Below are 24,940 nucleotides of genomic sequence, written 5' to 3'. Positions count from 1 at the left end.
GGCTTATTTTTATTTTAATGTAGGATAGTTTTTCTTGTTCCTCCTGTGCTGTTTTATTTCAGGAGTGGTTTAAAATGTTCCTTTTTTTAATAGTTAGGGATGGTTAAAGGTTTAAAACAGTTAGCATGTAGATCTTCATCAGGAGAATTTCTGTGGCTTTTCTGTGGCTCGTTTGATGTTAGAGATTGCACTTACCTGACATAGTTTGCATGCAGCAGAGATTCACAGGTTTAGTGTAGCTTTTGAAAGCATTGTTATTACTTTATAGAATACTTGAAAAATTTTACCTTGTAGATGGCTGTTCTTGAGAATATGAGTGGAGGGTAGTCTGAAATCATAACTGTATGTTCTTTGTTTCCTTCATGCTCAAAATCTTTGTCTGGAGTTCCTGCATGGAAGTTGCTATGCATCTTGTCTGTCATATTATTTCCTTTTTGAAAGGAAAGACTGTGCAGTGTTTTAAGGAGACTGGTTATATCTTGAACTACTTTGAGACTTGACCTAAGTAAGTTTGTAAATCAAATAGTTGCTTTATGGCTGTTATTTCCTACAGCGCTCTGTGAATTTGGAAGATAATCAAGTCCTATGAGATTATTCTAAAGGCTATCCAACCTTCAAGGTTTTTGGCAGATTTGTGTCTCATATATTGCGGTGGTTCTCATTTCAGTCTTTCATATTTCTGAGATTTAAACTTAAAAATACTTACATAAGTTAAAAGAATATGAAGCCAGTTGTTAAAGATGGACAAAACACCTATTTCACTGTTGTATTCTTACAGTGAGTACAAATCTGTGCCAGTATTAAGCTCATCAAGGAAAACGACTTTTTAACATAAATGTAGTGAAATGTTCTATTTTCCATGATTATGTACTGTTGATACTACAAAGTTGTTTGAAGGGCTACCGTAGCATAAACATGTAATATGCTGTTAGAGGTTATCAGTCACCTTGGGGAAATGGAGTGACTGTGATTGTGAAATGAAATGAGGGAACAAAGGATCTCAACTTCTAGTTTTGTTTTGTCTTTCATCCTGAAAATAAAACCTATCTATTTGTTCCGGTGTACATTTCATGGTGTTTTTTAATAGATATAACTTATCACTAAAGGGTTGGGATTTGAGAGATCTTTTGCATCTAGCAAGTTGGTAGTATATATTCTATTGTATATCAGTTCCAGTTTGGGCCAAATAGGAATTATCTTTGACACTCAGAAATAGGATCATAAACAGTAGCGGCTTCTACTATAAATTGAATTTATGCTATCTTTTACCAACTGATGGAATTCCAAATTTGATGTTTTGATTTAAATTGCAGGCTGATTTGGTGGTTACCAGCACGTGACTTTTGATAGACATTTATTTTTTGAGACACTTATTTCTCACTGAAAGGCTCATCAAGGGTCACTTCTGTAGATACTTTGGATGTGCAAGTATGTTACCTTATGTGAAAACATTGATTTGTAACAGAAGAGAAAAATAGAGTAAATTATTAACTTTGCTGAGGAAGACCTAAACAGCAACCTCAAAACCCTTAGTATATACATGGATGGAATCTCTGTAACATCAGTCTGAGATTACAACTTCTAATTGCTCTCACGTAATGATAGTGTGCACGCTGACAAATGCCATAGTCATTGGAGGAGCAGGAAAGGGAAGATATTGCTAAAAATCCTAAAGTGGTTTCTTTTTTTTAATTTGTATTGCTATATATATAGTTTTCAGCTCTTATAAAGATGATGAGTTTAATCAGTTGTAATGCAATGATCGATTTTTCTGCTCTATGCAAGAAACACTTCTGCGAGACTGTGTTGGCAGAAATGTGTGTGTGTATATAGGTATATATGTATCAATGAGGGACCTAAATACAAAAGCTGATTTCTACCTTTCACCTCATCAGTCTAGGCCCTGTGAAGGTACATAACCTCAGGTCGCTGTTACTTTCGAAAGGTTTTAAAATGTATTTATAAGTGCTGCATGAACTTTGCTGTATTTACTTCTGTGGCTGATTGCAAACTGATCTATCGGCCTATGAAAAAGGAGCTGCAGGCTTTGTGTACGAGGCTTCCTGGTGGCTTCTTGTCCTAAGAAATAAGCAACAAAGTTCCATCTGCAGATCTGCCCGCGTTTGGCACAGCCCCAGTTATTCTCACGCCTTCTTACAAATAGTACTGCGACAGTGTGTTTTTCAGTATCTGTGCATATGCTTGTAGCATGACTGACTAATGAATAAGTTAGTGAATACTGGAGTAAGTTAATGTGGATAGGAAGATGCCTACTGATATCTTTGCAACCATTGGATACTGTCATTGCATAAACCTGCTGTAATATTACAAAAGTTTGCATGGGGATAGGTTCTCTGATTCAGAAATTTGCAGGCTGTTTACTGTCATTGGTGACTACTGGGAAGCAGATAAATTGGCTGATGGAGTTAGCCTAAGAACAAGCAAGAAGTAAGCAGCCTGGCTACGGCAGCTGCAGCTTCAGTCTCTAATACCAGTTTCTGCCCTTTCAGTTACTGGTCCTTAGTGGCTGCCTCATTTTATCGCGCTGTTAGTTTTGTAACAGGGCTGGATAGTAGCGTGAATTGCAACACCGTGTTTCTCTGTTGTGATCTGTGTTGTGGTTCACCCTGAGAACAAGTGGCAGTTCTTTCTAGTGAAGTGAAATCCTGTTAGGGGTGCAGGCAGCTGCCAGAATGCCCTCCAGCGCCTGTACCGCTTCCCTCGGTGGGAGCGTGGACAGCTTGAGCACTGCACGCGACTGCTTCGCTTGGCAGCATTGAACGACACAGAATTGCTTACAAAAATGCTGCTGTGAAGAAATGTCAGTCTCTGCAAAAAGTTTTTGAAGGTCTTCAGAGCAGATGCAGCTGGGTTGCAGGCAGGACTCCTCTGGCCTTCCCCTCTTCCCCTGCAGCTGCAGCCTGCAATGCACTGCTCTGCTCTCTGGAGTTCATCAGCACAATCCTCTTAGGTATCGTGTAGAAATATGGGTTGCCAATACAAATATCAATATTTAATCTATCTAATTATTAAAAGTTTTCTTCATTTCTTTTTTAATAACCATTCTCTTGTAAGACTCCATATTAATATCAGTGCACTTCATCAGTCTTCAGGGCATAATCTTGATTAGTTTTTGGGCCACTGTCTTATACAATTATCAATATAGAAAATAATGTTTTAGACAATTTAAGTTTAGTGGAGAGGGTTTAAAATATCTTTCAGCTTTTCAGTATATAGACTTCATATTTGGACATACCAGCTTTCTTGCAGCAGCTTTAAACATATATTTTGAGACTGAAACCTCTGACCTTACCCCACTGATTCAGAAATCTTTACAGTGTGTATGTAGCCAGCCACGTGTAAACCTTTGCAGAAATAAGATCAAAAGCTACAGGGTTAAAGACAGAATCATTTTTTCCCCTTATATAGTTCCTGTACTGTAGCTCAGGGTTAGGTGTTACATTAGTACAGTATGGTGTATGCTTCCGTGACTTGCTTTCTGTCACAATTAAATTTTGTTTTTCTGATGATGTCTCACAAGAGAAGGTTATGTGGCAAAAAAAATTCTTCTCTTATCGTGGATATTGTTTAAGGACCACCAAAAAATTACTCAGGCCTTGCGAGAAACTGCCTTTTACCTTCTCAAGAGCAGTAGCTGGTTGAGACACTCAGCTTCTCCTCATTGCTCAGGATAGCTTCACCAAATCCTTTTTACAGCAGTTAAAGGCAACTGTTCATCTCTCCGCACTTTACTCAGGCAGAGCAAAGGACAAGATAATCCCCTTAGCCTGTTAAATGCTCCATCCCATCTGGTAGGTGATAATTGCATTGTGAGGGGATTAGCACAGTGGGATATGCTTATAGTGTAATGAAAGCTTCACTACAAGTGTGAAAGTCAGCCGAATGCATTTGAGCAGTTTGGGACCTTACATGTGCACATTTTTGTATATATCATAAAATACACGTTTCATCTGGAGAAGTTGTGCAGTACCTTTACATGCCTTAACATGTGTGTAACATTATAAGTATGTTTTGAGACATCGGTAGTCTAAATATCTGAATCTCTCCCATAGGACTAGTAGAATAGGCTTTTGTTTAGCTGAATATTTTAGGACAATTCTGTGATTATAGCTGTATTAAATGCATCCCAAGTGTTGTCTTTACTTTTACTCAAAACTTCTATGACTTTGAAATCATGGGGTTAAGTTGTTACTGGTATAGGAGCACCCATGTTATTAAACACTGCCTAGAAATCTTCATCAGTAAAGGTGAAATTTGAATAAGCCACCCTGTGAGGAATATCAGAGTAATTTTGTGTCAGTAGGGATAAGAGGATTTCAAGCTGAAAGTAACTCTCTCTGCAGCCAACCAATGTTTTGAAATTTCAGTTTCAAGCATGAGCGTAAAGTAGTGCAAAATGACACTTTGAAAAAAATATTTTAAAAATTGTCCTGTGGTTTGTTTTTTTTTTTTTTTTTTAAGTTTAGCTAATGCTGTCAGTAGTGAAGATAGTAAATCTTAGGGCTCAGATCATTTCATAAGCTAACTGTAACTTAGCTTCCTTACCTTTCAAGATGTCAAAGATCCGTTTGAAGGTATGTTTTGTAGGGCAGCAGCTCAGGGTTGATCGCTATCCTGTTGGTTGTGCTCTCTCCAGTCTTCCCGTATGGTACAAGAAACTGGGCATGTTGTTCAGTGCTGACCAGTATGTGCTGTTTAGCGGGTTTGAACATTAACCTGTTAGGTTAAAACAGGGCTTGGTTAGCCCACACTGCGCTGTGATAGTGTTTTGTAGCCAGATAGATAAGGAACTTAACAGAGGTCTATGTATTTTTACATAAATAAGAGAGTCAGGTGTATAAATGCACACTGCATGCGGTAGATGCTTTAGCGATGTTGTATGACCTTGCTGTGGGATTAAATTTTCTAATGAATTAAGGTTCTGTGACCAGCTGTGTGGTTGCTGTTTCTTCAGTTTCCAGTTCCTGACTTAGCAGCTCTGTCTGTGTGTATGTGCACCTCTGGGAGTAAGGGCAAAATAAAATCTAGTGGGTTTTTATGGGCTGTCTGCAGTAACTTTGCCGGTCTGTCATGAGGTTGTTGAGTGTGGTTAAGCTCAACCTTCTCTTACTTAGTCATGGCTCTGAGTGTGCAGGGTCGAGTAGAAAGCTGGTTTTCCAAAGTTGCAGTGATGAGACACAGAAGTGATTTTACAGATTTTTTTTTTTGTTGTTGTTCCTTTTCTATTATTGTTGTTTCTTATAAGGTGGCTAAGCTCTAAAGAACATTCCTTAATTTTCTTATTTTAGATGGAAAGCGTTTACCTGAGGGGAGGAGAATTTGAGAAATTTGGTGTTTTATTGTCTGACATTCTGTAATTTTAAATAAACCTCAGTGAAGGGTCATGAGACTCCAAAAAAAACCAACCAACAAATGAACACCCCTCCAAAAATTAAGCATGTCCACTCTCCCTACTCCAGTCCTTTCTGAAGTGTGAGTTTCTGTCAGATGAAAATCCCACTTGGAAGAACCATTATGTTGGCAATATACAGAAAATATTTTTAAAGAGGAATTTTCAGATGTTTAGAAACAGGGTTGTTTTTTTTTAACAATCCTTACAAATATTTAAAATATATACTATTATAAGTATGTAGCAAACCAAATCATATATGGTATGTAATTGTTTTTCTTCTTATTTAGGTGACAAACAGCATGTTTGGTGCTTCAAGGAAGAAGTTTGTAGAGGGGGTTGATGGTGACTACCATGATGAAAACATGTACTACAGCCAATCATCGATGTTCCCACATCGGTCAGAAAAAGATGTAAGTTGAATAAGCTTATTTTTTTCCCCTTTCAATAGTGAGATAGTTTCAAGTATGTGAAATATATGTGAGGAAGGGTTTCATTTAGCTTTAAGCTGAGAATGACAGTGTTTTCAGTGGCAAGTGCTTTAATTTTAGTGAGTTTATACATGTAAACTTCAGCCATATGCTTGCCAGGGTTTTATTTTTTTCATCTTTAAGAATTGTATTTGTAACTTAAATTGGATTATTGGTTATATCTTGTGTTTACATGTTATGTCTACAGGTTTTTTTTTGTTGTGGTTTTGCATTTTACATCTTCAACTGTTTTTCATTTCTGAAAATGCTTTGTGCAGCTTGTTTGTCTGCTCAAGTATTCTACTTCCCATTTGTAATGACACAAAGTTACAAAACCAACCATTCTTAAACGTTTTTTGTTTTTTTTTTTTTTTTTTTTTCTTCCCTTGATAATGCATTATTATATGTTAGACCTGCATTGGCATTACTGAAGCTCTGCTTATTATTGAAATAAATAAATTAGCCAGTAAAGTATTTCACTCTTACATGGAGTAGCACGTAGAAATATGTGGAAGACTGAAAGCATGACTTGAGGTTCATGTCACCTGGAGGTCAGTAATACCATCTCATGATAGGCTTGCATTTAGCATGTGTAAGCAACATATATGCTAGGTTTTCTTTTTAATTAAAAAAAAAAAAAAAAAATCCTTTGACTTTCAGAAAGGTGTCATTGCTTTGAGTCTGCCTCCATGACGGTCCAGAAATATAGTTGTTTAATAGCAGGTGTGAACAGTCTTGATAGACTGCGACCTGTGTAAACATAAACATTTCCTATAGACTCTTAGTTGAATTTTAATCCAGATTTTCAAAGATAGAAGGACATAGCTTTAGAGTAGAAGGCTTTTTAAAACAGAACAAAACAAATGTTTAAATGCAGCTTTCCAATTCAGTTTCATAAGTTATTTTGATGAGAAATTTCAGGTGAGCCAGCAAAGGATTAAAATGTACTACAGTGTAAAGAAAATTAAATAGGCTGCTCTTTTCTGTTTGTCCATTACATCTGTGCATGTACCACAGATGCACACAGGGACAATGGAATATTTATAATTTTGAACATGCTTTCCTTTCTGTGAGCACTGAGGGGTGCAGCTAGCACTCTCAAAAACAGTAGATGCTATTTCTCCAAAGTGATTCCTAGATATTAAATCCCCACTTTTAGTTTTGATGCACTGAGGGAGAGAAATCATTACGGTGTAGTAAGAAAGGTAAAGTGAGATGAAAGCTATGCTGTACAGTGTACACAGTGAAAGCTGATGCTTGGCATGTTGTTGACACAGTGAACGAGTGTTTTAGTTGCCTACTCTTTCTGTAGGCAATGTTGCAGAAGTGGATCTTAGAATGGGACTTCAAGAGAAGGAAGGTGGGTGTTCCAGACACCAGGAATGACAAATGAGAAATCGTGAAAGCTTGTGGGAGAAGTGGCCAAAATGGGGCATAGAAGCTGCTGTAGTTGGCAGAAGTGATGTCGTTCCGACAGGAAATGGAAGAGTGATTTTTGCAAAAGCCTTTTAAAGTTTTATTTCCAAATTCTTGTTAAGGGATCTTTTTTCCCCCCCTGTAGCTTCATGATTGATGATTATAACTTTCTGAGTTTATGTTTATGAAATCTTAAATCATTATATGCTGTTGTAATATTTTTTTGAAAGTTGATGAAAATAAATATATGGTGGTGATATTGATGTTGTCTGTACACCTTTGATCAGTCATGTATAGCTAAATGTATATTCTGTATTACATGTTCTTTTTGATGTCTCATTTGGCTCACATTAGATAAGAAAGGTTGCAAAGGTGGTTTTATTCTTTTAGTTTCCACCCCATGTTGCAGCTTTGAAAACCTTTTCCAATTGAAAATAACTGTGTTTTCAAATAGTCTTTCAACTGGAATTCTACTAAAGATGTTGCTCTGTATATAAGAAGACAATAAATATATTGACTGTGTTGGTATTCGGATAACACTTAGTATTGACGGAAAAAAATAAATTTGCTCAGAATTTTCTCTGAGTAAGCTAATAAAGACTAATGTTCAAAACCTAGATCAAGTTTTATGGACACCTGCGGGGAAAATCTTCCAGCATTCTAGACCTTGAACCACTTTGAATCTTCCTGTCTTCACATTTATATTGAAATGGAGTAGGTAAATATGGGGAAAAAATAAAGGTAGAGGAAACTTTGGGGAAAGGAGTAAACCACCTTTATACTCAGAAAATCCAACTGGTAATAAAAAGACTAAAACATAGCATACACAATCTCTTTGTAAGTTTACTGAAAAACAGCAGTCTTTATGCCTTTTCTTATAGTAGAATTGTCTAAACAAGGTGCAGTTTTACGGAAATTTGAATTATTGCTGTTATTTTCATTTTCAGTTTCTTATATTAATTTTACCTGCTCTCTATGTGAAGATATATATTGCAGGTTTTAGCTACAAACCTGTAGAACATCAGTTAAACATTATTTTTTTTTTCTGCAATGTATCATGTATACACATGAATCCTGAGTCCTTCATTTATGTTTAATTTATCCTCTAGAGTTCTTCAACCCAAAATAGAGTGGTTCTGAGGGAAGCCCTCTGTGAGTGGCTTCCTTAAATACTGCTCTATGGGAAGGGCTAAAGCTTGTTTAGTATTTACTCTCCCTCGTACTGAACATGACTAGGTGTTTTTCTGTTTTTCACTGATTCTAACCTTAAAAGTTGCTACTTTCCAAGGAATTGCTACTCGTGTGTGTGTGTGTGTGTGTGTGTACTCCAAGCAGAGGAACATACAGAATGGTGAAAGCTTCCTAAAATTTAGAGTAGAGTAAGGACTAACTAATACTGCAAGCATATTATTTTGTATAAACTTAATAAGCTATTTTTCACTTTACTTTTACAGTAGGGTTTCTGTCCTTGTGAAGAGGCATTGTCTTCAAGTGGGGTACACTGATGACTTGCACACAGTTTGACTGGGTTGGGAGCTTTTCAACTTTCTACCTTGTTTTAATGCCTAAGGTGGAGGTTTCACTCATTAAGTGAAAAAAAAAAATTTAGAACCTATCTGAAAAAGAAGTGAAAAAAAAAATGTATGCCTTTTAATAAACAGTTTTCATAGGACTTACTGATGTGGTATTCTTGTGACTTGTTGCTTTGGCTAATTTGAATTTTAAAAGAATTTCCTTTACACAAAGGTAAAGTGAACTAAGGTTGCTCAAGTCCTGTCTTAAATTTTGAATACTTTTTTACAAGTAGGAAGAAGTAGCAGCAAATAGTTTAGGACATGTTATTTTTATTTCAGAGCCTCAGTGTAGCTAAAAATTAAAAGCTTTCTTTTGACTTATCTGCTTTTTCACTAGGGAATACATTTCTAGACAGTCAGGATGGGTATGGTAATTGAAATGGCAAAGTTGCATGTTACTCATGTGCACAAGTGCTTCCACAATCATACAGATGCTGTTTGGGTCTATTGTTTTAGGCACAAAATTATGGTTCCTTAGATGAGATTAGATCTCACTCAAGCCACCTAATGCTTCCTTTTTACTAAATAAGTGGCTTTGCCTTGAGTCATCACAAACCTTGCTGTGCTAAGTAGGGAAGTTGAACAGAGTATATCCATGAATGCTCTGTCTATGAATTCTGCTGCACTTAAGGTCAGTCTCTGATAACCTGGTCAATAATCCTTTGGCAAAGAAATTAGGTATTTTATAGAACTTGCAGAAATTAGAACAGTTAAGATTTGGCTTGAAACAAATGTGGTCCCGTAATTTGAATTGACAACAAGATGCACAATGTGCCCACAAAATAATTACAGAGCTTATTTGTGGCCAATTTCACCAACTTAATAGAGCTGTCTATGTACTTAGCAAAATCATTTTGAGGACAAGGGTACATATATTTTTATTTTGATAAGAGTGACAATGGTAGAAGTTGGTAACTCAGAGCCTTCATATACTTTTGAATCTACTGTCTTCAAAGGAGAAAAAAAAAAAAATAAAATGAGCACTGAGAAAAGATGGGACCTGTTCAGTCTGAACTTTGATTTCTCATGTATAAGAATGTAAGAAGTTCTCTACGAGGTTTGACCAGTCTAGCCCAATCCACTGAAGGTGCCTACGTGAGAATAGAAGATCAGGGCATCTTCTGTTGTTTTGAACTGCAGTGATAAATCTGACAGTATACAGACATGCCTTTTAATGAAGATCTATCCAAATTATGAGGAAAGTTAGTATAATTTTTTCAATGAAAGTTTTTTCCATTTCTTGGCCCAGTGCTTTGCTTTTCATTTTCTCTCCCAGTTGCTGAACAGGTGATAAAATGCTCACAGTAACAATAGTAATAATTCCCTGATTTGCACTTCTAATGGGTTAGTTTGCTGAGTTTCTTGTCCTCTCTGAAAAAATCTTAATGTTTTAACTAATTCTGGACTTTCTCAGTTCTTTTGCAGCTCAATTCTTTCAAAACATGGCTTCTAGTGAAGTCAAATACATTTGAGCAATTGAGGCAAGTAAGATCCAGCCTGCAAATTAGATTTGGCTTGTTGCAACTATTAATCTAGCTCCTTGGCACTACCTTTCCTGAAGTAGGAGGTCCTCAGATTTGGATATTGAGCACAGTGAAATGGGTTATTGATTCTGGGAGCCTGCTTTCCAGAGGTTTCTTCCATCCTGATGTAGTAGAAGCATGCCTGTGATGGATCAAACTCAGGTGTTTCTCTGTCAGGAGACAGTTGCATGAAGGCAGAGGTCAGTGGGTTTGTCTCATAAAGTGCACGATGGTGGTGATACAACAAAGGGGTGGTCAGAAGCTATCACCAAAGCCTTTTCCTGCAAACTTCCATTAAAGTAATTTGTAGAACCTTTACCTAACTCTTACTCTGTTTTAAAATATGTGGCCTTACAAAGAGGTGGTACTTTTACAAGAGATAAAACCCTGAAACAAGACTTAGCTTACCACGGAGACAGAGATCCAGAATCTTGCTAAGTTTGGGAAACTAAATGTGGGAAGCGTTTAATCAGTCTTCTGGAGACAGCTTTGGCGTTAGGGTTGCTGAACACCACATTGTTCCAGCTGGATTGTTGGCTTTCAAATGCTATTTTTCAGGATTCTAAGGCAGCCTATGGTATCTTGTTTCCCAAGGCGTCTGGCTTGCCATTTGCCTTAGTTATTGCATGGGAGCTTGTTAGCTTAGTCATAATTTAACTTCAGATGCTGCACATGGAGTTGTTGTAAGTATTTAAGAATTCCCATGGAATCCTCTTGTATCAGAAGCAGTGACAGCATTCTTGCTAATGCTGGCTTGTTGAATAGAGCTATTTAACATTAGTGTAACTTTTCATAGTCTGAAAGTTTTGATCCATTTGTGGAGGGGAAGAAAAGTAAAGCTCATTTTTTGGGAGAAAATAAATTAATGTCTTTATAAGTGGAGAATGAATATTTTCATATGCATTACTTCACATAGAAACGTTCTTGTAGATTTGACTGAGTAGTGAGTTGGTTTGCTCTGCTTGTTCTGTGTAACACACAGCTTAAGCTTTTTTCTTTGAAGTGAGAGTTGCAAAGCAACAAAGTTGATTTTTACCTTCCCAGAGAGTGATTAAACATACTTTGCATCTTTCAGTGAGCACATATTATGTTTTTTAAAAAATAAACAAAAACAGACTTTAAATGAATGAAAATTGCAATGCTGTTAATTGAAAACACTTGGAAGGATTTGCAGGGGATGAGATTAGAAACAAATTGAGGGAGTTCTTATATTTTAATGCAGTATACCCTTTCAGAGCCTGTTGTCATTCTACTTACAGCTTGTGTTTTTATAATAAAGTTATACCGTGTGAAGAAAAAGCCAAAAGTTTAGAATGCAAAATGCACCCTTTTACTGTGTCACCTACAAGTTAGTACTTGGATGGGTTTATCAAATAAAACAATACATGATAAACTAATTTTACTTAGAGAGGAAAATGGGTTTTCACACTCTGTCACACAGTTTGCAAGAAATATATGTTTGAATTAGTCACAGTTATTTCCTATCACTTTGCAATTTGAAATTATGTCACAAGGAAATTAATTTCACTATTGATGACTGGAGTATATAGTTCTCGCTACGGTTGAGTTTGTATTAAGACTTTTTTTTTTTTTTTTTTACCAAAGAACTAAATGACTGTGCTAGATGTTGTTTCTGTACTTTATTTAAAAGCTATGTTTTACTGCATCTCCACTTAAATCAACAATATATAATAGTTTTTGTATGTCAGCTTTAGCATTTGAAGTGGTTCCTCGGACCAAATTAATTCCATGCATAAAATCCTCTGCCTCTTCTAGAAGGGGGAGGTTATGGTTTCTTACACAATAATTCAGTTCACTGAACACATTGTATTGTAATATTGGTGGTTTACGTGCCCAGTGTGTGGGTGGCTTTTTTTAGCTTTTTGTATGCAACTGGTTATTTAATTAAAGTTGAATTTTTGCTTTGTTGTCCTAGTTCTTAATTGCTTATGGCATTTTTGGTAGCAGCTTTCAACGAGTTTTCAGTCATCTTTTGACTCATTAACACACTGTACCATCAAACTGAATGGAGTTTGGAGTTTACACAGGGAGAATTTGTTTTTATAGTTTTACTTTAATAGCCATGTTAACCTCATGTTAATAATGTCATTGTCATTCAAAGGCAACATCTTGCCTTTGAGATCTTGAGATACTGCTGCCAACAACAAAAAAATTCCAGATAAATGTAATGCAAAAGGTTATGCTTGCAGTGCAGACCTACCTCTGTGTGCTTCCCAAGTGCCACTGGAGGCAGGAGACCACAACCGTAAATGATGAAATCTGAAAGATTGAATAAAATTTCATACATTTTTTCAGTACTGTATTTGGTTTTATATTTCACAAGTAATGTATATCAGTAGCAATTTTCACTTGCAAATAATACCCAGCAAATACAAGGCTTTCAAAATTTCTTCATTGGTCTCTGACTTTAGGATTTGGAAATATTTTCTTGTGACGTGAATTTTGTGAACACTGTATAAAAGGTGCTTTGTAATCTAGAGGAAGACTAATAATAATACTAAATATTAAACTGGCAGAGTATAGAAAAGTCTATGTTCTTTTAATCTCTTATTTGTTGGCTTGACTTATTATTTTTTACATCAGTATAACACTTTCTCCTTTTGAGGCTGTGGGTCAGCTGTTCTATTATTAAATAGTGCAGCACAGATGGCAGATACCAGAAATAAAGTAGTGCAAATACAAAATGATGCTGATGTTTGCACCTGTGAGAAAACCATCGTTTATCAGGCCAGATATTACTCATAGACTTACTTGCTTATTCTAACATGTTTTGCTTTTAGTTGACTTTCTAGCATTGGATTGATGTATTTTAACTTCAGCTTGCTTTGTGTTTCGGAAAGTAGCTTTAGGCTATGACTGCATAACACAGCAGCCTTCGCGGAAGCATTGCTTTACTGAGTTTTCTTGGTGCCACCGTGCCGAGGCGTGCCACCGTGGCAGTTACGGTGACAGGCGGCTGTAAGTTGGGGGTTTGCTTGGAAGAGGCAGGGTGCTGCAGTGCAGCGGGGAGGCGGGAACCCTGTCAGCCAGCTCTGCTGCTGGGCCTCCTCCCGCCGCCTCCCGCTGCTCTCAGGGAGGCTGCAGCCTGTGTTCGCCAGTCTCCCGAGAAGGTTGTAAAATGCAGCAGTTTTTTCACAGTTCTGGCAAATTTAAGCAGTTGCTGGTGCTGTTTTTTCGAGGTTGTTGACACTCTTAAATGAACTTACTGCAGTAAACCTGTCAAGAGTTAACAAAAGCAGTTACAGTAAAATCTCGTTCATCACCAGGGGTAGGAAATTGCCTGATAGCACGTTATAGCTTACTGATTTTTGGCGTGGACCAGTCCAGAAAAACTGGGCCATCTGCTTGGATCATCGGTTGGTTTGAGTTTAGAAGCAGGATCTCCCATGATCAGAACTCCACTGTGACCATTTGAGACTTGTGAGTAAAATGATGTTCACATCTTAGTTGACTATCATCAACTCAGTCCTTCAGCCTGCTGGTACTGAGTGTCGGTCCTTCCATACGCTAGCAGAATGAAGTGCACCCTTCATGTTACACAAGGTCTTGTTTGCTCAGTTGTCTCCTTGCCCTGTCAGAGATGCACGTCTTAGGCCTCCTCCGTCTCCAAACATGTACAGCGAAAGCCAATTGAAACAATCTGTCTTGTTCAGTCATACAAGGTTGGAAGAGAAGCAGAAATCCCATGCTATTTCACAACTGGGTTTTGTAGCTGCTAACCACTGGCAAATTGATTTAAACCTAAACACCAAAGTTTGAAGAGTGGAGGTTTTTTTTGTACGTGTGCAGCAAAAGCTGTGTCAGAAGCTTGCTTAACAATTTCCTTGGCTTGATCAAAGATCACAGAATCATAGAATGGCTTGGGCTGGAAGGGACCTTAAAGATCATCTAACTCCAGCCCCCCTGCCATGATTTTTAGTGGTGGACTTGGCAGTGATAGGTTAACGGTTGGACTCGATGATCTTAAGGGTCTTTTCCAACCTTAATGATTCTATGATTGTATGATTATTAGTCACTTGTTTTAAAACATTGGTATTGTATATATACTGCTAGAATATGCTGTTCATTGACGTGATCTCAATAATTGAGTACATTTTGTTTTTCAAAGGTTGTTACAGGTATGATTCTGAGCATTTTTTTCCTAAAATATTGACAGAATTGGTAAAGTTTAAAAGATCTTACCAACTGGAAGAGGCTTTAGTGACCTTAAGTGTTAGACTGCTTTGGTTTTTATTAAGATTATCCTGACCTTTGGCTGTTGTAGACCAAAAGAAATTCAAGAGTGACTTCCAGCCACTGTTGCAAGTACACTCTTGGAGGGTTGTTATATTTTGTGTGTCATGTGATGTGTGTCTGTCCAGTCAGATAAAATGATGATTGCAGAATGCCAGAAGGAATGTTTTTAATACTACTAATAGCGTTCATCTTGAAAGTTCACTATGTTTGGTAGACCAAGTTTGAGTAGACTATAATAGTGACTCAGAGGTTGTGAATGCAAATAAAGGTCCTGGTAGCATAGGTTAAGGTTTTGGCTAATTTAGTTGTTTTGCTGTTATATTGAAATTATATCGAAATAATAACAGAAAAAGAAGACAAAATTTTAAACCACTCCTTACTTATCTATGACAGAAAAAAGTGTTTAATACTGGGGAGGGTTTTTTCGCATATTACAAAATAAACTAGAGGGAGAATAAGTGAGATACCCATACAGCATATTCCTTCTCCATGAGACTTGAGAAATGCTGCATTTAATCAGCCTGGAACAGATCCACAGACATTTTTATTTATTTCTTCTTCAGGCTTGTTATCTTTGATGTTCTAAGTATGTTATGACTTTAAGACTAGTTGTTAGACTTACTGAATTTAATACTTGGCCTTTATTACGGTTTTTGATAAAGGTTTCTCTACAAGTTATTTTGCAATTAACTTTTCATGTAAAAGCAAATGGCACAATACATGTGACCTACTTTGCAATGTTTCAAAAGAAAATCCAATTTCTAATAAGCAGTGTTCCTGAAATATTATTTGCCATTCCTTTTCTTTAAACTGAATTTAAAAAGTCAAGTAGTACTCAGTATAGAAGAGGTGGGATTCTTTTTCCTCTCTTTCAAGTAATCTAGTACATCTTAGGTCTGCGATTTGTTGGGGTTTTTTGGGGTTTTTTGGGGGGGTTTTTTTTTTTTTTTTTTTTTTTGCTTGGTTTTTGGTTTTGTTTGTTGTTTTTGGTTTGGTTTTTTTTTGTATCCAAGCTAACATTATAAATAAAAGAGTTTTATGCTGAGATTTGTACCATCTTCTGCTTATTATATCACATACAATCACAGCAATTTTCGAATGCCCTGAGCAGCTGTTCTTATGGGATCTTCTTTTTGCCTTAACTGTTTTCCTTACCTGTCCCAAAGCTAGTACTACTTTTTGACTGCTGTTTCTATCTGAATATCTGGTTGGTTGGTTTGGGTTTTTTTGGGTTTTATTTTTTTGCTTGTGTGCTTTTGTCGTTTTCTCTGAAGGTTTCTCGTAACTTTTTCTCTCATTTTTTCCGAAGAATTACAGTTCACCACACCTTGCAACATGTTCTAGGATTTTCCAACTTGTCAAACTCGAATGTTTTTTTTTTTGTTTTTTTTTTTTTTTTTTTTTTTTACCTCCCCATTTTACTTTGTCTTTCCTTTCTTAAACTACTCTATCAGCTTGTTTTATCAATGTTTAACAAACATCAGTTTGTTAGTTTGGGTGGGGAGTGTGCTTTTGAAGTCTGTCTTCCAGGTGTCCCCGCTTCTGCATGCTTTGGTTCACGTTGCAGAGCAGTCTTGGTGTGAGTGAATTTGAATCCTTCTGGATCAAAATAGGCTGGAAGAGATGCTCCAGGAGCGCACCAAACATGTTCCACTCACGAACCGGCAACCAGTCTGTGGCATCAGGTGTTTTAGTCACAGCTAACCCTAGTTAGAAATGCATACAGTAGTATGTTGGGCCCTCAGGACCAACTTTTTTGTTTTACAAATGCACTTCTCTCTGGCAGCATTATTTGCTGATGCAGATGTGGCCTGTGAATTTTGCTATCTGAGTGCTGAGCTGAAGCCACTGGTAGTTATTTAAAATGTTCTTTTGTTCACAGCCAGTTCTTCACTAAGAAAGGAGAACATTGGTCCAGTTTTTCATGTATTTTGGTTATATTTTTTTCTGCGGGAAGTTTTTGTCTTAGTATTTCAAACCTCTTAACGTATGCAAGCGTGGATGTTTGTTGCTGTAGTTGCTTACTATCAAATATGTGTACTTTGTTCAGAATATGTGTGAGTATATAGTATTTTGGGGTGATATTTCTGATATGTTTTCTGGTGGTCTACAGTAATTGCCTGCTGTAATTTCTCTTCTCGTGCTTTCTGTATGTATTCAAAAAATCGTAAATGCTTTGTGATTTACAGACGTGAATGCTACTTTTGATATTTAGTGTCTACCCTGCATGTCTTCTTTCTCATTTCTACCATCTAGATTTGGCCTCAGTATAGACAACTAGCAGATTCAGTTTATAAGGTTTGTTTTTTACATCTGTCTAGATTAAGTCAACAAAGCAATTTGTAATTTATCACAGTAAAAGTTATTTTGATTTGAATTCTTTGCTCTCAAATTGAAAAAGCTTGAAATCCCCTTTTGTTTAAGAATCCAGACATTCCTTTCCTTGAAACCATCCTAAAATTCAATACAAGTCCAGACTACTGCGCTAAACAAGCAGACATTTGCCCATGCGTTAGTAAGTACGAGTAGCATATTCTGTTGTGAGCTGGATGGATTAGGTCAACTAAAACCTCTTCTTGCTCCAAGGGACAATCATCTATACTTAATGTTGATGAACATCTAATCTGTTCTTTAGAAACATCCAGGGATTGATGTTCTGGTGCTTAACTGTCCTTAAGATTGCAAAGGGCGCTTTTTTTTCCCAAATGTTTTGCCTAAATCTCCTGTTTCTCATATTTATTAATACTTTCAATTTCTGCAGCAGTATGGAGAGTATTCTTCTCTTACAGCAATGACTGGAAGCCCGGTGTCATGTCCTTACCTTAGTTGCCTTCTCTTTGGAGTACGCGGTTTTGGAGTTTGGTTTTTTTTGTGTGTGTTTTGTTTTTTGTTTTTTGGTTTTTTTTAGATGTTCTCAAGAGTCTCTCTAGTTTGTCACACTTCTTGTGTGATGTCTGAAAGTTGACAGAAAAGGTTTTAATGGAAATATGTGGGCATAATAGAGCAGGAAATATTCCTTCTGATGTTTGTACATCTTACCTATTCATATGGTGTATACGAGCACGTACCCTTAGGGGGGTACATTACAATTTTAACATTGGAATCTTATCTGAAGTTCATATCTGTTTCTATATACCTGCTGCTACCTAGCCACTCATTTCCCACCTTTTGCTACTGATAACACGAAGTTTTGCACTTGCTATTATTACATTGAACAGGGGTTGATCTGCTTGTATGATGCATGTTTTTCAAGGGAGAAAAAAAACGTATATCTGATTTAAATAACTGAATATTCCTTCTTCTGTAAAGATAGGTCTCTTAGCTACAATGGTAGAAAAACTGAAAGCTTTTGGATCTTCTTCCGCTACGCTATTTGTTGAAAGTAAAAGAAAGTCTGTTTTTATACATGTAAAGTCATAAATTTTTATTGGCATGTACTATGCTGTTACAGTTGTTACTGTGCAGATAATTTGGGGAGTTTCTAAAACTTCTGATGACTTAAAAGGAGTTTTCAGTTGCTGTTTTGGCTTTCTTGGCAAAAGCAATATACAGTTGTAAACTTTCAGACCAAGATAGTGCAGTATCTTTGTGTCTTTAACCTTTTATTCTTCTCTCATTTAGATGCTGGCATCACCATCAACATCAGGTCAGCTGTCTCAGTTTGGGGCAAGTTTATACGGGCAACAAAGTAAGAATTCTTTTTATTGATAATATGTTTATTTTATGCTAAATATGCTCTAGTTTCACGCTCTTTGGATAGAGAACGTGCATATGGCTTTGTTTTCTGGTGATTGTAAAAAAGACAATGTCTCCTTATTTGTGTCATTTTTTTTTTTCTTTTGAAGATACATTTTTGCTTTGCTTACTATGCATATTTGCAGTGTTTAGTATGCACTAAACTAGTATGCACTAAACTGCACTATGCAGTATCATATATTGACACCGTATAACTGTTAAATATCCAAATATAATCATCCTATAAAGAACGTCTGTGATTTAACTGTGACTCTCTGAAGGAACAACTAAGGAAAGTGAGCTAGGCCAAAATGAACCTAGTTCAGAAAAATACGTAAGGAATAGAAGGAAATTATACCTTAAATTATAATTGATATTTCATGCTCTATGGGAGCAAATTAAATCTTGTGTACATGCTTGGCAACTCGCATTTGGCAAAGAACTATGCCAGTAAGATTATTGCCTTGTGCACTACTGTTTTTTTTTCTTTCCCATACCTTGAAGATTTTTTTCTGTATGTGTCAGTCTTGTGTATATTGTTGCAATAGAAGACCTGTAGAACAACAGTCACAGTGTGTAACGCTAGCCACCTAACTTAAAGGCCAGCGTTGAGAACTGAGCCTCCTTGTAGCTGAGAGGTGCACCCAGAAAGTGACTCAGAATATCTGAGTTAGATACAGTTACACAAGTAAAACGGGTTTGTGAACATCTCTCTTTCATCACTGTACGCTTTTGAATGTTTGCAGCTTTGTTGCCAGGTGCATCTGACTTGGAATCTAAGAAAAAGTGTCTTTAGAGTATTTTAGAGAGTCTGGACTTTTTTATCTGGACAAACTAAAAGCTTTGTCTGCTAGATGCATGGCCTTCACAACTTCTTTCGGCTTTCTTCAAATAGTTTGAAAAAAAATAGGGATTTTTTTTTTTTTTTTTACTATCTCAGTGGCTGTTGATGAGTGACCACATAATATAAACTGGCATTTGATTATGCTACTGAGATTTATATGAGCAGTTTCTGGCCAGTGTGAGAGTCATGTTTGGCTCTTGGCTTTTTGGGTCCTGAATCTGGCACTATTGAACCTTTCAGACTTAACTGTATAAAGCTTCTGAAGTGGTTTATTCATTCTGTTTCCCACAGTTATTTGTTGTTTATTTTTAAGGTTAACATTTTTCATCAACTTTCTTCATTCAGTTGGTTGTGGTGCCTAGGACATAATCTCTCTAACATGGAGACATGCACGGCTAAAAATTAGAAAGTAAATATTATCAAGGTTCAGTTTTCTTGAGAAAAAGGAGCAAGAAACTTCTGTGTTGAAGTCAATGCTTATGATTAAAATACTTGTGAGAAAAACAAAGCTGATAATGCCTGTGCACTTTTAGATTGGTAGCTGTCAGTCATTTAGCAAGATGTCATGTTATAGAGTTAATGTAACTTAAACTTTACTGTTAGGCAGGAAATTGGCCACTTCATTGATCAGCCTCCTCCAGTATAGCCCATGCAGATCTCTTGTCTCAGTTAAAAAAGTGGAAAAAGGAAGCATAAGTAAAAAGATTTTTTTTTTTCCTTTTTTTTTTTTTTCCCCCCCTTATGGTGAATATTTCAACTGCCCCTACTTGCCAGCCACGGGAATATAGTTCTACTTTGTTGTTACAGCCCTACTCATTAAAAATTCTAGTTTAAAGAAAGCCAACAAGAAATAACCATCAGTGTAAAACTGGCTTTGCTGAAACAAATGCTTGCATAAAATTAACCTGAATATTGTAATCATGTTTTTCAGTGTACTGTAGCTAGTTTGGAAGTGTATGTATTTTTTCTTTACCATTTTATTTTTTAAATTCCACCTAATTGTTAATCAGCATTAAATATTATTTATAATGTATATTTCTGCTTATTGAAATTATTCTGATGCAGCAAATTGCCAAAATATTTACAGTGAACACCTTGATATAATCAGCATTTAATGAAGTCTTAGGAGGCCTGTTATAGCAAGTCACACTACCTCTTAATCTGAATGTATAGAGATAAATTTGAGTGTTATCAAAACTTTGAGTGTTATTGCAAATTTCTTGGATTGCAAATGGTAGGGTAGGGCACAGACAGACAGCAGTTCTTAAAGTGTGAGAACTAAACAACTGGGAGGTTTCTTCAGACCTTGTCCACGATGATAACCTGAGCGTATGCTATGCCCATTCTTTGCCTTCTTAGTATTTAATCACGTTGTACACTGGCATATTCAGCTTTTCTGCAGGGGTGATCTACCATGGGAGAGTGCTGATTCATCACCGTTTTTCTTTTGTTTGGTCTGCAAGATAGAGTTTTGAGTTCTGTGAGTCTACCTCAGCAGCCTTATGCCAAAGCATTAGGGAGTGTTACTTAGAGCTATCACATTCTATATGCTACGTTTGTTTCTATTGATATGTTGCACTAAATGACTTTTTCTTGTCTTTGACCACCATTCCGAAACTTCATAAACACAGAAAAGCAATGTGAGAATGATGAGAAACTTCATAAAGTTTTTGGACATTTTGAGATGGGCAGCAGCTGGTTATCTTTTGCTGTTCTGAGTTAAAGTGATTTCTTTTTTTACCTCACTGAAGTGCTTACTTTGTTCTGTCACACCCAATTGTTTGTGTAGAAAATACTTTTGGTCACAATGTCAAAAATCTTCTGTATATTTTTAAATGCTAATAGAGGGCAGTTAAAATTCTGCTTCCTTTCTTTTCTCAAAAGATTGAACTTGACTTGGTCATAGACAGTGAAGTTCTGTTGTCAAAAAGAAGCAACTTAAAGTTTACAGAGAACTGGCCTAAAAAGTTGCTTTTGTTGTCCTAAAGGCAATGTAACAAAATATTAATAATTTTCTTTGTTATTAAAGATTTGCTTAATTTTTAACAAGACAGATCAGTGTTATAAATACTGGCCAAATACATACCAGTTTATTCAAAAGTAATTAACATATTTCTTGAGTGCAGTTATTTTCTCAAAATGCTGCCTTTTTTGAGATAATTTGTAGGTTTCCATGTTCTCATCAAAAACTCAAAAGTAAACCTTTCTCCACAGTATGCATATCGAAGGAAATAAAATTTTGTTAGTGACTCAAATACAGAAATTCCTTAAAGAGCCTTTTTAAAGTTTAACAGAAATGGGGCTAAATTTGAGATAATTGGGCTTCTACTATGCAAACAAGGACTTAGTTTTTACACTGCACTTTCCTTCAGTCTTTACACTTTTTTGTAGGTTGTCAGCATAAATTGTTTCCATCTACACCTGATGGAGAAGACTTTGTTCCTGATTGCTCTATATCTCCACCCCTCTGAATTTTTTTTCAATAGGTGCACTAGGCCTTCCAATGAGGGGAATGAGCAACAATACCCCTCAGTTAAATCGCAGCTTATCACAAGGCACTCAGTTACCGAGCCACGTAACGCCAACAACAGGGGTACCAACAATGTCACTTCACACGCCTCCATCTCCGAGCAGGTATTTATTGATAGCCGATATTTCTGCGATTGTGTCTTTCTGCAGAGCTCTTGTTAAATGTTCTGCATATTTTGCCTCAACTACTTTAGAGTCTGATTAATTAAAAAACAGGAAAAGTAGTTTCTGTTGACCACTGCCTATGTTAGGGAAATAATACTGTGAAACAGTAAGATAGGACTTACTGTAAGACACTATGTGATTTTTTTGTATGTAAAGGACAAATTTCTGGCAAATTCTGCTTCAGAATGTAAGAGGCTGTTTTTTGGTTGTTTCGGTAAATGTACAGTTAAAATTTTTATATGGATGTCATACACTTATAAGAATATTAAGGTGGTAGGTCTGAACTGCTCATTAAAAAAGAGCTGTAACACCTTTTCAAATGCATAATATTAAAGTATTTAAACCTGACCAAGGACTTGATCAGTATGTAATGGGTCATCTGGTATTTCTGAAGAAATCCAAAACTACATTAATTATAGAGAGTAATCCAAACATGCTGTGTTGATGCTAAGCACAAATTAAGTTGCAACAGCTCAGAGTCCATCCTACGTTAGTAATCTAAATGGGTAACCAAATATTATTGTACAGATTCATCTCTCCGGATGGTTTTTCTCTTTCAGGGGGATATTGCCTATGAATCCTAGGAATATGATGAACCACTCCCAGGTTGGTCAGGGCATTGGAATTCCCAGCAGGACAAACAGCATGAGCAGTTCAGGGTTAGGCAGCCCCAACAGAAGCTCTCCAAGCATAATATGTATGCCAAAGCAGCAACCCTCTCGACAACCTTTTACTGTGAACAGGTAAGGCTGCTTAGTCAGACCATCCCTGTACAGCCATGGACATGCTTAAATGCTGCTCTGGAAATCTAATTTTTATCCATTAGAACAAATCTCGAAAGCGCTGCTTCGTGTGTTCTCGTCTACTGGCAGTAAACTTTGAAGCTGCTTTTAATATTCACACAAGCTTTTTGAAGCCTGTAAGCTAAATTCTGTTTCTGACTACTGACTTTCTGCTGCTGCTTCTTTAAGATATGTGATGTTTCTTGTGTGTTCCTGAGTTTGTTTTTAAAACATGCATTGATTTTTGGGTATATGCTTCCATTTTAAGACTATTCATCTATGGGTTTGGGAAGAAGTAAGGCCAGATTTGAAAACACAATAGTTATTCTGGAAGAATAGTTAACTGATTTAGATGCAGTAGGGACCTAGTGTTCTACTTCTGTAAATTCTGGAATAATATAGAGAACAGTGGTTTGCCATTCATTTAAGGATGTGGTGCTCATTTAGGTGCCAAAAGCTTCTCAGTCACTTCGGCTCTTTTTCTAACTGGTCAAGATTGTAACGTCATAAATCATCAGGCTTTAACTGTGTTTTGGTGCTATGTTTATGCTTAGTTCATACTGATAAACTTGTAGTGAAAAGTGTGTTGATTCTAATTATTTAATGTGTGCTTGGCACAGCCGACTGCTTTCCAGGCTTCATTCCACAACCTCCCAATCTCTGTGCCCCTAGTTTCGTCCTTTTTCTCCCTTCAGGCCCTTCCTTAGGGGAATGACTCTTATGTGGAGCACAAACAAGCTCATGGTAGCCAGGTGCCACCTCTAACCCAATCTAGTATTTTACAAAACAGATAAAGGAAGGTGAAAACTAATGTCACGGTTATCTGAAACTTGGTTGGACTATTTAGTTCTGTAGTTTCACACTGATACAGGCATAAAAATGCTTTTCTCGATCACAGCAATAGAGATTTGGTAGTAGTGGTTTATGTTCTTGGAGTGTGAGAAGACTTTGTATCTTGCCTCTGGTTACATAGAATTTGGTTTTTCTTTCCTGTGATGTATAGCAGCAAGTAAAGGAGGTGATAATTTTAAAAGATAATTTTATGTTTGGAAGTATTTTTGAAACTTGAGCATCACAAAAGGTTGAAATAGTAATATACTTAAAAACTCTACATGCAGAGGGCAATGATTTTGAAGATTGATATATGTCTAGAAAGTACTTGTTTAAATATCATTCAGATGTAGGGTAGATAATGAAATCCGTGTCTGTAGGAGCATTTGAATTAAAATCCTCATCTTTCACTGTTTGCATTGTATATCTCAGTTTCAAGAAGCTACAATTTTTACAAGTTGAGAAGGAAATATCACTGGAACAATGACAAGTTCTTATTCCACAGTTTATTAGCCTAGAGAAGTATAGTAGTAGTACATATCCAATTGTTAATTGATATATTTAATGAAATTTTGAAATTATACTTGGGAAAAAAAAAATATATGGTGTTTCCTTGACAGGTGCATGAATTATGTGACTTCTAAGAAGTGTTGTCTGAATGGTTGCCTTAGTTGGAGCAGTGAAAGTTTTTAGGTTTTTGAACATAAAAAATACTTCACTTCCCCTTTCTTAGTTACCCTGGTAAAACAGGTTACAAATAATTGTAGAGGAGTATGCATTTTGTGGCCTAATCCCTTTCTTATCCCTGAAATTCTTAATGTGGTTGTTTAGAATTACCTTAAAAGCAAACACCCCCTTGTGTGAGAAATACTGTCTGTCATCAGGCTAGATTATATGCCCTCAAGATCGAGTTGTCTCCTGTTGGTGCTCTCACCAGGTCTAAAGTACACAGATGATACTACGAATGTATTTCTTCAGCCACGCGAGGTGTCAAAGATCTCGATGTCTTTCAAATACACCACCTTGGGGAGGCAAAGCAGGACAAGGACCAGTCTTGGCTAACTGTTCCCTTTCTTGATGTCTCAATCCAACATGAAGCATTTAGGGCTGTTTCAAATTGGAGTGAAATGCTTCAGACTTGTAAATGTGGAAAAAGTCCGTGTAGGTGAAATTTCCACTAGGAAAACATTTGACATTTTTATTTATGGAAACTCCTGAAACATCAACTTCCATCCTGTTACAGGGGAAAAATGAATGTTGTGATTTCCCACAGGGCAGAAATTCAGAATTTCCCTCAGCTGGGGCCTACCTTTGGGCTCCTCAACATCTCCAGCTCACACAGAATGAAGCGGATCATTTGTGAGGGTGTCTTTCCGACCACAGTAGTCCTATATGATATTTAGA

General features: G+C 36.6%; 1 protein-coding gene across 7 annotated transcripts in view; it reads left to right on the top strand.

The window, feature by feature from the left end:
* Nucleotides 1–24,940, top strand: part of CNOT2 (CCR4-NOT transcription complex subunit 2) — a 93,935-nt gene that overhangs the window by 48,133 nt on the left and 20,862 nt on the right. For 6 of the 7 annotated variants that reach the window (XM_082310345.1, XM_082310343.1, XM_082310346.1 and 3 more), the window contains 4 exons: nt 5,701–5,823; nt 18,272–18,338; nt 21,716–21,863; nt 22,484–22,666. In XM_082310345.1, the coding sequence (XP_082166471.1) occupies nt 5,713–5,823; nt 18,272–18,338; nt 21,716–21,863; nt 22,484–22,666 (509 nt within the window). In that variant the 5' untranslated portion in view covers nt 5,701–5,712. Of the gene's footprint in view, nt 1–5,700; nt 5,824–7,192; nt 7,241–18,271; nt 18,339–21,715; nt 21,864–22,483; nt 22,667–24,940 lie in introns of all 7 variants that reach the window. The other variant, XM_082310347.1, reaches the window with a different exon arrangement.

This window comes from Platalea leucorodia, assembly GCF_965183815.1.
Source record: "Platalea leucorodia genome assembly, chromosome: 4".
In the NCBI taxonomy this organism is placed as follows: domain Eukaryota; kingdom Metazoa; phylum Chordata; class Aves; order Pelecaniformes; family Threskiornithidae; genus Platalea; species Platalea leucorodia.
This window is presented reverse-complemented; position numbering and strand designations above follow the sequence as displayed.